General features: G+C 40.5%; 1 protein-coding gene across 1 annotated transcript in view; it reads left to right on the top strand.

Annotated features, from left to right (window-relative positions):
* RBM33 (RNA binding motif protein 33) overlaps positions 1-15,134 on the top strand; it is a 113,418-nt gene that overhangs the window by 27,927 nt on the left and 70,357 nt on the right. Inside the window, exon 6 of the mRNA XM_007457182.1 lies at positions 12,970-13,141. Coding sequence (XP_007457244.1) covers positions 12,970-13,141 — 172 coding nt within the window. The remainder of the gene's footprint in view (positions 1-12,969; positions 13,142-15,134) is intronic.

Genomic DNA, 15,134 nt, shown 5'->3' with positions numbered 1-15,134 from the left:
GTCCGCTCTTCCTTCCTGCCTATTGTTCACTTGAGCTGGTGGCCAGGGGCACTGGGGAGTTCAGCTCCCCTGGAGGGGATCAGATCTTGTTACTTGTAGTGATACCTGTAGGAGCCCTTCTTTCCTTGCAGTTGTTGTTTCTAGCCAGCTTGCCTGCTTCCTTCCCTATGCCCTCAAGAGATGCCTGCCTGCTGCCATGCCCTTACATTTCGTGCAAACCTGGAATCATCCTTCGGATTCAAGGGAGCAGCTGATGGAGAAACTAATTCTAACATGTAATTTTAATACAGCTCCTGAGTTGAAGTGAATTGCCCATACTTTTGTTGTCTTCTGTTGCTATAAAAATGGTTCGAATTGGGCATGATTCCAGCCCCCGTACTGCTGCTGAGCTGCTCTGTGCAAGCACATACACACTTTCTTTTTAAGATTATATTTCCTTAGTGTTGGATTTGAAGAAGAGCTACTTGTCAGGGCCCTTGGAGGTTGAAGCAGGGTCCGTATTACTCCCTGCAGCGATTGGGTTGGCATACTGCTCTCTTGCTCCCACGAACACTCAGGGGAGGCCCCATTCTGCTTTTGTGCTTAGTGCTTTTCTGCTCAGTCTGATAATTGCCATAGTAAAATTTGCTAACATAACTAAGCATGAGTCATGAAGGTGAAAAGTGCTTAAAAACCCCAAAGCTCTATGAGAAAAACTTACTTTCTCTTTAATGGCTGTTAGGATGAAGAATACTTGCAGGCTTGTGGGCAACAAGGGATGAAAGAGCAGGAAGACTGTGTTGCTGAAGAGGAATTAGATGAGATTACTGATTCCCAGGTTGCTCCTGAAACTGAAGAGGTATTTGTTCATCTTTTAAAAAGAGTCCAAAAGTTTGCTGGAGTTTTTTTTTTTTTCTTCCAGATTTAAAATGAGCATCTTTTTAATATTAGCAAAAAGTTGATACATCTCTTCTTTGAAGTATGAGTGTAGTTAGAGAAAAAGAACAAAAACAAAACCCTGAGCTTTCTAGAATCTTTGGACAGTGAGTTCTGGTTAGCTGTGGCTTCCAGATAGCTGTTTGCCCTTTGAGTATTAAGAATGTTTAAAATGTTTTATGGGAGTGTGGGTAGAAATGTTTTGAAATGCGCGGTATATGTTAGTGCTTTGAAAGGAGTGCTGTAATTATTTCAAATTAGTTAACGTTAGTTAATTTTGACCATTATTCAAAAAATACTGCAGCGTTCCCTGGATTTAGGTGCTATGTTAGGTATTGAAGAAACAAGGATGATTGAAAAGCTTGGTTCTTGTGCTCAGGGTACTTGCAGCCTCATAAAAGGGAGAGAAGACGTGGGCAAATTCCAGTGATGTAAACATAGAAGTAAACCTCCTAGAAGAGAGGCTCAGGGACATGCTTCAGCAGCTCACACAGGGGGCCTCTCTGGTCGGGTGTGTGTCTCGAGGATGGATTGGGGAACCGGGGTGGGATGTGATGAGGCTTTATGGAAGAGGTAGCCTGTGAAGTAGGTCTGGAAAAATAGATGTCATTGGATGAATAGAGGTGTGCTCTGAGACGGAGGCTTATAGATTCTGTTTTCCAACCTTAGAACTTGTCCCATGGGTCAAGCATGTGAGCCACAAAATCATTCTATAGTCTTAGAACTTGTGGGTTAAAATTTTTTTTTTCCTTAATAATGTTTTTTCTCAGTTATTTTCCTTAATACTTTTTTCCCTCTTTTTCCCAAGAGATCATGAAAAGTGGTATTTCACTGGCTTAGGTCATTTCCTTTAGGTCTTACACCAGTGCTTTAGAAACTCAGTATACAAAACATTTACCCTTATCTTTTCCCTAATATAATGCTACGACAGAGTATATGAACACGTACAGACACTTTCTGGGACACTTCCTTGCTTTTCCCCAACAAGCTAAATTTGACTTCTCTTTTTGTGCTTTCTCTCTGTCTCTCTTGCTATTTGAAATAATTTGAAACTTAGAGAAAAGGTAGAATAGTAGAATGCTCCCTTTTCCCAGATTCTTCAATTGTAGGCAAATATATTCAGCCCAAGGAACCAAGACAAAGCTAAAGAAGATGTTAAGTAAGAAATGGTTCTCCTACTGGTGACTGCTCTTTTCTGAGTGACGAGCCACCGAACCGAGGTTCAGGGAGACCAGATTTAAGTGGGTCGTGTTTAGCACCACGTTCCGCCCAGTGCAAAGCCAGTACGAGCCTAGATTAGGTCAGACCTGTGAAAGGGTGTTTTGGCAAAAGATCTCTGAGAGAGAAATCTAAGAAGCTGTTAAGGCGTTGGGGGGACAGACGGAAGTGGCTGTGGAGGTCATTCTGGGGGTGAGTAGTTGAAAGGGAAACCTGGGAATCCAGCGCCCATTAATTAGTTCATTTCCTCTTCATTAATTTGTAGTATTTTGTAGTTGGAAAATTAATTCCATTGTGTTTTCTTTCCGCCCAGTAATTTATTCTTTCAGCATTTTAGGTAATACTTCTCCTTACTCGGATAATGTATTGTGTTTGTAGCATATTTTAGAGTGAGAAAAGGTTTTGTAGATTTTAAGCTTTAAATGATCTCTGGAGATATAAACTACTTCATTGTGAAGCAGTTAAAGAATAAGATGCTGGTAGGTGTCATGCTCTTGCTTGGGTGCCTTCTGGAACCGGTAAGCTATGACTTGTACTTTGGTTCCTGAACTGTATTCATTAAAATATTGAAGCAAAAGTGGATTATTGTTTAAAAAAATGGTAATCTTACCTTCCATTTTCAGTGTCTTCTGAACAGAGAGATTGAGGGAGAGAGTTATCTTTGGAGGAACATGAATGATCAGACCCAGCCCTCAAGTAAATGAACTCATAACATGTATGAGTTAATATAACAATATCTCAGACATACTTAGGAAGGCTTAATCGTCGGGGGAAAAGTTAGATCCCTTCCTTGTACCTTATGCCAATATTGATCTCAGATTAATTCACACCAAACTTTACATATATTAGAAGAAAATGTTCTAATGTTTTAATAATGGTGTGTTAGCCTTAGGCTTACCTGCAAAACAGAAAACTCACCAAATAGTACAAGTTTATTTCTCACTGATGTCAAAAAATTCCAGAAGGCATTTCAGATCTGGTATTGGCCTCACAGGGCAATCAGGTACCCAGGCCTCTTCCAGATTTCCATGGTACAGCTCCAGGGCTGCTGGTCTTACCATGGTCCACATCCAAGCAGTGGATTGCAGGAAGACTGAATGAGACCATGCGCACCCTTTGAAGACATGTCCCAGAGTTCTCAAACAACACTGTGTAAACATCTCATGAGTTATGTCTTAGTTACGTGGCTGTACCTCACAGCAAAGGAGACTGGTGAATATAGTGTTTTATTAAGTGACAGCATATTCAGTTAAAGCTGGGAGTTTCATGATTAAGGACATGATAGAGAATGAGTAAAAATGAGTACCAAGTTGTCTTGGTTTCACTACTCTGCTACTCTTGGTATTGGGCCTTTTTAAGCCGTAAAGGAAAAGAATGATTTGATCATACAGAAATACCCCAAAACACTGTAAACAAGTTTAGAAAGTCATAGAGAAATACCCCAAAACACTGTAAACAAGTTTAGAAAGTCATAGAGAAATACCCCAAAACACTGTAAACAAGTTTAGAAAGTCATAGAGAAATACCCCAAAACACTGTAAACAAGTTTAGAAAGTCATAGAGAAATACCCCAAAACACTGTAAACAAGTTTAGACAATATGAAGAAATACTTACACATGAGCCTAAGAATTAATATATGTAGTAAAGTTAATATGTTCGGTATGGAAGAGTTAATATATTCAGTATGTTCCGTATATACAGATGAGCACTCCTGTAGAAAGAATGGCAAATAATGTGAGGAAGTAATCCAAAAATAACATAAGCAAATGATCACTAAGTATATAAAATATATTCAATAAAGTAAAAATTATAACAGTTGAGAATTCTAACCTGTCTTAAAATTGGAAAAAATCAAAATTATTGGTCAGGTATTTTTTATTCTGTTGGGGGGATTATTTTGGAAATATTGACTGCCAGAAGAATTTTCCACAGTTCTGTCATGTCTCTGCATGTTTGGGGGAGCAAAGCACCTCCTTTGTTCCCGACAGTCTTTTCAAGGATGTTTTTGTAGCAGCATCTAGGAAAGACGTATCTTCCTCTGGAGTAGGGGGCAGCCATGCCTTCTGCTCATTATAGCCGTTCCCTAAACTCAGTGCCCCTCCTGTAATACAGCTACCTTTGCACAGGGTCACCTGGCCCTCTTCGTCAGATGGCCCAATGGGAATTGGGGCTTAGGGAGCGGGACCCAAATGCTACTGCTATTGTTAAGAGTAATAAATTGTCCTAGTCTGTGGCTGAGAGTCTCGTGCCTTCTCACAGCCTCCATGAAACAGTGGCAGGCTACCTTATTAACTTGCAAGAAGAGTAAAATTGCAGACCCTACACTGTTCGTGACAGTATCAAAAGCCTGAAAGTCCTTTGGCTCAATAATTCCACTTTGATGAAGTTATCCAAGAGTTAATCTAAGATGTGTTCAAGGATACATGCAGTGGGTATTTGTTTGCAGCGTTGAAAATAAGTGGAACCAATGTAAATAGATTTTTCTAAAAGGTTGAATAAAGGATGGTCAGGGGATTGCAGGTTGCCAAAGGATGCCCTTGCTCTATTGGACATGGAAAGAGGCTCATGATGCATTAAGTGAAAAGAGCAAGCTAACAGATTTCCTCCCCTTAGGTTCCTCCATAGCTTTGCATGTCTAAATGTGTGTGTGTGACGCTCAAACACATGTCTGGATGGATAAAGACAAATGGTGATAGTGATCACCTCTGGATGGTGGGATTATTTTATACTTTGTGTGTCAAATATTTTAAAATGTTTTTGCCACGAATAAAATAACTTTTGTGAACAGGGAAATACAGAGTGGTTAAAATTTGACCCTTGGTGATTTGGAGGGGAAAGAAGTAGAATTGCGTTTGTTTAACTCCTGTGATTTCTAGTTGCTGCTAACTCACTGGAAACATCTTAATGCTTGTTTTCTATGTGACTCTTTATAGAGAAGAAAGTAAACTCTCATCCAGATTACATAGTTTATACCATCTGTTAAGAGGTATATTATCTGCTTTTTCTTTTAAGCTGTATGTTCCATAATTTAATTTTATATATAGTATTTAAAAATATTTTTAAAAAGTCACTCACACATTTTCCTTATCCTCTGTCCTTGATTGTTGGTTTGTTTATTACCTTGTTTATGTTGCTTGTTTTGGTACTGACTGAAAATTCTTTGTATTGCTCTTTGTTCTCAGGACTTAATAGTCCTTCTTGGAGGCAGGTGTTGTGCTGGTCTTTCCTCCTGGCAACAGATGTTTTGGGCTTGTTTTCTTCCTCATAGTGGAATCGCTGAATGTCAAGTCAAAGAGATCATTATTGAGAACTTGTATGCATGGTACTGTTGTGGGTGCTGGGAGGTATTATTTCAGTACCTTTTGGTAGGCTTTGCTTTTGGGGGCCTGTCCTCCCATCTTTTTTAGAAGTATAAATAAATTATATAGGCCTCAGGGAAGAGCAGCAGTTTTATTTTGCCGCATACACCTGTGTTTTGGTGTCTTCCTAGTTTTTTGACCCATTTTCTTAAATTAGCTGTCTGCAGCGTGTTGATGAACCAAACCTTTGCACTCCACCTTGTGTTGCAGCGTTCATGGCTCTGGGTTGCTTAAGACGGAGGTGGAAGGCATATTGCAGTTTTTCAGATGACTTCTTTCTAGGAGTTATGTTTAAGTACACATTAGAATCTGAATTATGGAACTAAAAAGTAATTTCAGTTGAAAGGTCTATTTTCAGTGGCTCCTTTTATTTAACTAATGTTCTTGCTTGGTTAATACAAAGGAATCACTGTACTCGAAACAAATTAGAAAGACCTAATTATGAAGACTAATAACTCTCAAGCCTTTCTAATTATACGGCTACTTCAGTGTCAGTGATGCTTTTGTCTTCAAACATGGTTAAAAAGGTTTTGGCTTGTATAGCGGAACAAGTGAGAAGTTTAAAAATATCTTTGCACTAGTTAAATTCGAAATACTTTTAAAATTGTGATAACATTTACATTCAGTGATAGGCATAGATCTGAGGTATACGTTCAGTGTTTTGATACATGTATACATCCAAGTTACTATCCTTCTGTTGGTGAGAAACAGTTCATCACCCCAGAAAATTCCCCCTTGTTTCTTTCTAGTCTGTCCTGACTCCTCTCAGAGGCAAGCCGTGTTCTTAGTTCTGTTGACTTAAATTAGTCTTTCCTAGTCTAGAACTTCATGTAAATGTAATCGTACATTTATGCAATCAGTATGTGATGATGTAATGCTGTGTGTCTAGCTTCTTTTGCTCACCGTAACAATTTTGAGTTCCATCCAAGTGGTCGTGTATGTCAGTAGTCAACAGTTCATTCCATTTTATGGATATAGCTTATTTGTTTTCTCCTGATAATAGATATTTGGGTTGTTTCCAGTTTTGTTTTTGTTATTATGAACAACTCAAAGCTTATTTTACACATCGTTTTGTGAATGTAATTTTTCGTTTCCCTTGGCATTAACTAGGAGTGGAATTACTGAGACAGGGTAGCAGTGTGTTTAATGCTATAAGAAACAGCCGAATGGTTTTCCAAAGCGTTTGTACCGTTTATACTCCCACCAGTCATGTATGAGAGTCTCAGTTCTCCCATTAGTTTATCTAGTTTTTGTACCATTATTTGTTGTAAAGGCTTCCCCATTGAGTTGCCTTAGTGCTTATGTTGAGAATCAATTGACCACTTAAGTTTAGGTCTCTTTCTGGAATCTCTTTTTTGTTCTATTGCCAATACTACACTATCTTGATTACTGTGGCATGAAATCAGGAAGTGTAATTCACCAGTTTTGTTCCCTTTTTAAGATTGTTTTGGCTATTCTCAATCCTTTAATTTTGCGTATAAATTCTGTAATTCACTTGTCAATATCTATTAAAAATCCGGTTGGGATTTTTATGAAAATTACACTGTATCTTTAGATCATATTGGGGGAAAGCTAACATCGTAATAACCATGTTGCCTGTTGATAAACACAGTTTAATTCTTCCTACTTGTTTTTTTATTTCTTTCTTTTGCTGCGATCTCCAGCGCTATGTAGAATAGAAACATCGAGGGCACTGGTTTTTGCCTTGTTCTTCATAGTAGGTGTTAAATATTCAATATTTCATCAAGTAAGTAATATAAGCTACTTGGAGGTTTTTCAGTCAAATTGAAGTTCTTTTCTATGTCTAGTTTGCTGGGATTTTTTTTTTTTTTTTTTTTTGGCGGTCCGCGGGCCTCTCACTGTTGTGGCCTCTCCTGTTGCGGAGCACAGGCTCCGAACGCGCAGGCTCAGCGGCCATGGCTCACGGGCCCAGCCGCTCCGCGGCATGTGGGATCCTCCCGGACCGGGGCACAAACCTGCATCCTCTGCATCAGCAGGCAGACGCTCAACCACTGCGCCACCAGGGAAGCCCCTGGGATTTTTTTTTTTAAATCAGAAATGAGTGTTGAATTTTGTCAATGCTTTTTCTGCATCTGTTGAGATAATCTTGTGACTTTTATCCCTCGTTTTATTAATGTGAATTAAATTGGCTTTAAAAACTATTAACTGTATTCCCAAATTAATTTCCATTTTGCAGGTTTTTCCATTAATGTCCTCTTTCTATTCTGGGATCCAGTCCAGGGCACCACATTGTTGTCTTGTCTCCTCTGGTCTGTAATAGTTTGTTGGTCTTTCCTTGAGCTTCACGACCTTGACAGTCTAAAGAAGTACTGGCCAGGTGCCCTGTGGAATGTCTCCCAACCTGGGCTCGTCTCATGTTTTTCTCATGATTATACTGGGGTTATGGGTTTTTGGAAAGAATACCATGGAGGTTAGGTGTCCTCATTCCATCATACCACTGGGTATAGGACCTCCCTGGCAATGTCACCCTTGATTATATGGTGAGGTGGCCTTTGCCAGTTAAAGATAGTAATTCTGTAAAGTTACTTTCACTTTCTCTGCTCTCTTCTCTGGAAGCAAGTAACTGAGTCTGGTCTGCACCGAAGGCGAGGGAGAGGAGGGACTTAAGGTCTACCCCTGGGGGAGGGGAGAGTATATACATATATTTGGAATTCTTCTCGAAGTAAGATTTGTCAAATTGATTTTTGAATGTTAAATCAACCTTATGCTTCCGGCTAAACCTCACTTGGTCGTGGCGAATTTTCCTTTCATTTTTTGCTGGATTCCATGTGCTTTTATTTTCTTAAGGAATTTTGTGCCTGTATTCACGAAGGAGGTTGGTCTGTAATTTTCTTCTCTTGTAATTTTTGCACAATTTAATTGCTCAGTCTTCCCAGCTTGTAAATTTTAACTGTTGGTAGAATTAGATACTTTTTGTATTTCATGATATAGTAAAGAAGTATCCTCTGTCAAATATTTTGTAAGCACTAAAAACTTTTGGGAAGTTTTTTAAAGCAGTGTTCTCTATAGTTGTTTTCTATTGGGTTGGCCAAAAAGTTCCTTCAGTTTTTAAAGTAAAAATAAAAGACACATTCTTCATGTTCATCAAGAACTTTATTGAACAACACATTCACCCTTCTGTTCCACTACCTTCTGCCAAGAACTGCAAATAACTGTTCCAGGTGCCCTTTACAGTCTTCCAGGGAATTGAAATGTTTTCCATTAAGAGAAGTTTGTAAATGGAAATCCGAAGATGCAGTGTCTGGTGAATACGACAGATGAATTAGAACTTCCCAGCCAAGCTGTAACAGTTTTTGCCTGGTCATCAAAGAAACATGCGGTCTTGTGTTACCCTGATGGAAGATTATGTGTTTTCTGTTGACTAATTCCGGATGCTTTTCGTCGAGTGCTGCTTTCAGTTGGTCTAATTGGGACCAGTACTTGTTGGGATTAATTGTTTGGTTTTCCGGAAGGAACTCATAATGGAGGACTCCATTCCAATCCCACCATATACACAACGTCACCTTCTCTGGATGAAGACTGGCCTTTGGCGTGGTTGGTGGTGGTTCATTTTGCTTGCCCCGTGATTTCTTCCATTCCACATTATTGTACAGTATCCACTATTCATCGCCCGTCACAATTTGTTTTAAAACGGGATGTTTTCATTGCAGTTAAGTAGAGAATTGCATGCAGAAATAGGTCAGGAAGGTTTTTTTGTTTAACTTAACCAAGCTGGTGCAAATGATTTTCAGCACTCGTTTGGATATTTTGAGTATGTCGGCTGTCTCCCACTTGGTATAACATTGATTATTCTCAATTAATGTCTTGATTTGATCGCTGTCAACTTCATCTGGGCTACCCGGCCCTGGAGCACGGTCAACGGAGAAATCTCCAGCACGAAACTTTGCAAACCACTTTTGACACGTTCGATCAGTCACAGCACCTTCTCCATACACTGCACGACTGCACAAATCATGTTTTGCATTTCAGTTGCGTTTTTACCTTTCTTGAAATAATAAAGCATAATATGCCAAAAATGTTGCTTTTTGTCCTCCGTCTTCAGTATTAAAATGGCTACACAAAAAATTCAACAGTTTTGATACTTTTTTTTTTTTTATGCATGCTGATATGACAGCTGTCCCAATACAGTCTAACAGAATTGTTTTGAATGAAGTTAGAGACAACTGCGTGCTCCTGGAGCCACCTTACGGGAAAAACCAAATGAACTTTTTGGCCCACCCAGTATATATGATAAGACTTTAGTGGACTTGGCTATTTTTAAGGAACTTTCATGATGGTTTTCATATGCACCCTCTGTTAAGCATTACAACTACATGTTTCAGGTTTTCAAGATAATTAAATAGCTAAAGATCAAACCTCCAAATATTTCTGGCAGTGTCTATAATGAAATCAGAGATTTACATACGTATTTAAATTCTTACAAAATATAATCTTAGGCTAATTTAATTATTATATTGTTATCCAGCACCACCCTTCAGTGGAATTTTAGTTGTGAATGGAATATTGTGAATATGTATGAATATTCCATTCATAAGTATCTCTCTGCAGAGAAAGTCAGCATTTTGGCAGGTAGGTTAGTTAGTTAATTCTATAAGCACATAGGCAAAGGAGATGCCCAGTATTTAGAGTAAGAGGTAGTGACCAGTGGCTGAAGGAGCGAGTCTAGCTTAGTGAATGTTGCCAGGTGGCCTGCACTTGAGGCAACTGAGACCAGGCAGTGTTTCAGTTTTAGTTCAGGGCTTGTATAATCCTTGATGTAGTTCAAAGCTGAAGTGGACCCTGCGACTTGGACCAGAAGTTTGCATTCTAGGACATTCCATCTCTCAAAAAGCTACCTTGTGCCATCCTTTTTGTAGTCAGGCCCTCCCTCCATTCCTAATCACTGGTAACCAGTGCAGTTTTGTTTCTTGGAGAGTGTCATATATGTGGAATTGTCGCAGAGTATCACCTTCTGGGTGATAAACCTTTTGACTTCTCTCAATCAGCATGATGCCTTTGTGATTGCATCCCAGTTGTTGTATCAGTAGTTCATTCCTTTTTATGGCCGAAAGAGCATTCCATGGTTTGGATGTACCATAGTTCGTATATCCATTCACTATTGTTTCTGTTTTCGGGGATCCAAAAGTAAACATTTTCCTGTAGGTTTTTACGTGAAATGACTATTGTAATAGAATCTTTGCTTTATTGGTAGTGATTTCTTTTCCTCCTCTGTGGCCTTGCTACTTAAAGTGTGTTCTGTGGACCTGCACGTTGGCTTCACTTGGAGCTTCTTGGAAATACAGAATGTCAGACCCCACCCTGGACCTGCAGAATCAGAATCTGCATCTTAGCAGGATTCCCAGTGATCGGTATAAACCTTGAACTTGAGAAGCACTGCTCTGGAGCATTAATGGTGGTGGAGAAGAGTATTTTGTAAATGAGTTGACGTTTGCTCAGTTTGAACGTAGTGCAGCACAAACATAGCTGGGTCCATCTCGCGCGTCACTCATTCCTGGTTTCAGATATTCAGTAAGACAGAAGTAATCGTATCAAACCAACAAAATGCCAACATTTTGGTACTTTAAAATTCTATAGTGGAGGGGCTTCCCTGGTGGTGCAGTGGTTAAGAATCTGCCTGCCATTGCCGGGGACACGGGTTTGAGCCCTGGTCCGGGAAGATCCCACGTGCTGCGGAGCAACTAAGCCCGTGTGCCACAACTACTGAGCCCGTGTGCCACAACTGCTGAGCCCGTGTGCCGCGACTACTGAAGCCCGCGCGCCTACAGCCTGTGCTTGGCAACAAGAGAAGCCACTGCAATGAGAAGCCCGCGCACTGCAACAAAGAGAGTAGCCCCCGCTTGCTGCAACTAGAGAAAGCCTGCGCACAGCAACGAAGACCCAGCGCAGCCAAAAATAAATAAATTAATTAATTAAAAAAAAAATTCTATAGTGGACTTCCCTGGTGGTGCAGTGGTTAAGAATCTGCCTGCCCACGCAGGGGACACAGGTCCGATCCCTGGTCCAGGAAGATCCCACGTGCTGCAGAGCAACTAAGTCCGTGCGCCACAGCTGTGTTCTAGAGCCCGCAAGCCACAACTACTGAAGCCCCTGCGCCTAGAGCCCGTGCTCCGCAACGAGAGGCCACCGCAATGAGAAGCCTGCGCACCGCAACCAAGAGTAGCCCCCGCCCGCCGCAACTAGAGAAAGCCCACGCGCAGCAACAAAGACCCAACACAGCCAAAAATAAATAAGCAAAATAAATTAAAAAAAAAAAAGAAATGGACTAAAATTTTAAAAAAAACTCTATAGTATGCTGAGTATCAGAATACTGAAAAGTGGTTTTGCAATCGTTAGGCTAAAAGTTACAGTTTACATTCATTATTTTCAGGCATTTGATTCTCTACTTTAGGGTTTATAGCAATGAGTGTGTGCATTTTTTACACAGAAAATGTTGGGGGAAGAATCCGAAATGATTGTATCTTTTCTGTTAAGAGTGAAGGACCTGTAAGAATTACGAATGATGAGACTCAAGGAGTAGCTTCCGGGTCTTTGCTTTTTTCTCAAGTTTACCGAAAGTCTAAGTGAACCTAACGGTCAGAAGGTACCTACCTTATTGCCTAACAGTAGGTCACTAAGATGTAACATGAGGTGAAAGTGATTCGTGTCAAAGGGAACATGAGTTATGCAGAAAGAATTGTTGATGAAGAAATTACTTTTAGTTTGGGACCAGATTGGGCAGGATTTTTATAGGAATCCTGATGTAATGAAATATAAGATAAAAACTGGTTTTAGTGTGATGTGAATGAAGAAAAAAAATAGTTTTATGGTTAATAATCTGAGCCAGAGGTGGTAATGAGCAAACACTAGGCAGTGGAACGAAGTAGAAGGGGGTGAGAAATGTTACAGGAAAGATTATGGAGGCTGAAAAAAACCAGATCAACCCAACAGCAGATTTGGAGCGCTTGCCTGGCATTGAAAGTCAAAGTAGATGGGGTCAGGAATTACAGGAAATGTGGAGCCTGTTTAACGGGAAGGAGTGTGCTGTCATCTGATGTGAGTTACAGGGTGGGTTATATGCTAATAAGCTCATGGAACACTAGTGTTAATTAATATATTGAACTTTGTTTAGCTCTGAATTAGACTCCAGGCCAGCAGGGATTTTTGGAATTCATGTTTGTTCTCTTAGAAGTATAAGTAGTAACAATGTGTAAGACTTTGTTTATTAACCAGGAGTAGGAATTTGAATTTTTTCTAACATTGTTAAATTTTAATGTTTGAGATTTTGTCTCCTGGGATCAGTTTAATGTTTCCCATGGCTTTACAAATAGGACATTTTGCAGTATTTTGACATCTTAATACAAAGAGCTTTTATGTGTGCATACATACATGTGTATACATAACCATTATTCAAGATTTAATTCAAAAGAATATGAGCTCACTTTCCCTCCTCTTGTTTTTTGTATGTCTGCAATGTAGGGAGGCATGGAAACTTTGGAGCTGCAGAAGGACATGAAAGAGGAGTCAGATGAAGAAGAGGATGATGATGAAGAATCTGGACGATTACGTTTCAAAACTGAAAGGAAAGAAGGAACAATTATTAGGCTCTCAGATGTAACTAGAGAGAGAAGGAACATTCCAGAAACTTTGGGTAACGTTTTTTGCCTGTCTCCCATCCTTCACTCCCATTTCAACTTCCTCCATAGTACTGTTATGATTAACGAAACAGATAAAAAAAATTTGCCTTTATAGAGTATTATGCATGGCATTCACAGGGTGGATGGTCGTTGTGAGGTGAGAGCTGAGTTACGGTGCTGTACAGGTCAGTCTATAAACATGACTTGTCTTCTGGATTAAAACATGTTTGAATAAAATATTTGATTGTTTTTTTAAATAGTTTTTCTTTTGGAGTCTGTGGCTGCTCTCATGCATTCTGTGCGGTTCCTGGCTGGCTCTGGGAAGGTGGTGTGGGGTGGTACAGGGTCATTTTACCCTTCCCGAGACTGTCCAGGTTGCCAGGGCTAATTCTGGGCCAGACTGTTTTTATTTTGTACCTTTTAGTGTTATTATAACCATCTCTTTTTTCTGTTGTTGTTCTGTATGCCATTCCTCTCAGTGTTTAATGAGACAAGATGACTTGTTTGTAGCACTGTCAGTTGAACATCATTCCTGTTACAGACCTACTGCAGGCTGTTGCTAATCAGCAGAGCCTTTTCCAGTATTGACCCCCCGCCCCCCCTTGTCTGTGGCTCTGTCTAGTGCCCATTGCAAAGAATAAAGCACTGGTTCTCACATTTGAGCGGCAGAATCACCCAGAAGACGTGTTAAAACACATATTTCTGGATGCACTCTCAGCTGTTCTGATTCGGTAGCTTTAGGGTGGGGCCCAGGGAAGTTGCGTTTCTGGTGCGTTCCCGGGTAATGCCGTTCCTGCTGCTCTGGGACCCATACTTTGAGAGCCACTGGGATATTGTCCCGTACTCCAAGGAGGAGGGTAGGAGGGTGGAAGGATGGAAGGACAGAGGGTTGTTGTTCTTGTTCTCTGGTCTTGGTCAAAGTAAAAGTCAGGAAACTAATCATTAGTTACTACCTTTATTACTTCATAAAAGTGTTATTTGTAACCGTTTTCAGTCGAAACCCTGAGCGTGTGTCTTTAAGTGGCAGATAGGAATTCTCTGTCAGGGCACTAAGCTCACAAGATGCCGAAGTTAACAGTAGTGAGCCAGCCTTACCATGTTCCTTTACTGAGTGAGGTTTGTGGAAAGGTTGACCTAGAGACTTAGTGTTCTCCATTTCTTCTCCCTCCAGTTTCCTCCTTCTACCTTTTGGCCCAGGATTTCCCTAGACTGTTCTTAAGTTATGGTATAAAGTTGCCGGTTAGTCTGAACCAGTACACCATAGGTTTCTAAGAAAGCAGAGCTGAGAAGTTGGGCTTGGGTAAAAGGAGATGAATCCAAGGTCTTAAAACGGGGATGAAAAGACCAAAAGCATCCGTCAGCAGGAGTAATTGGTAACATTACAGAACAAGCTTACTGGAATAGATGGACGTCTCAATCTTGGGCTGGGATAAGATGAACAAAGGAAAGATGGCGCCCCTGGCTGAACACCGGAGGGCAATGGGCAGCGGCTTATTAGGGAAGGAGGGTGGCATGTGGGGTGGTGGTGGTGAATCATCCCTTTTCTGCTTCTGTGTAGCTGGGCTGTGGCTTTGTTACATAAATTGGGGAACATATGTGTCAAATCTTAATAACTGGGATAGCTACACGTTCTAAGGATGTGAAATCACTTCACAGACACCGTCAGGAATGGTGGCCTTCCCTCTCTGCAGCCAGTTCCTTATGGGGCCCTGGAGCATTTCATGGATCACCCTCCCCGCATCCTCAGTGCCCTTGCTTCTCCCGTCCCCTGGTCCTCAGCTATGGTCTTCTCATCTCTTTTCCCTTTACCTTGACCCAAGCACTGATGTGTTCTGAAATGTCCAGCTTGCCTGTGTTCATAATTTGTACTTGTTTCATTCTTGCATCTCTTTCTTTTCAGGATCTTTGCCTCATTTCATTCTTTTCAGGGTCATTTGTACTTCCTTTACAGAATTTGTGTTGTGTCAAATCTTTTTTTTTCCCCCCCCCCCCTACTATATTTTTTTT

The sequence above is a fragment of the Lipotes vexillifer genome, unplaced genomic scaffold (assembly GCF_000442215.2).
Source record: "Lipotes vexillifer unplaced genomic scaffold, Lipotes_vexillifer_v1.1 scaffold944, whole genome shotgun sequence".
In the NCBI taxonomy this organism is placed as follows: domain Eukaryota; kingdom Metazoa; phylum Chordata; class Mammalia; order Artiodactyla; family Lipotidae; genus Lipotes; species Lipotes vexillifer.
This window is presented reverse-complemented; position numbering and strand designations above follow the sequence as displayed.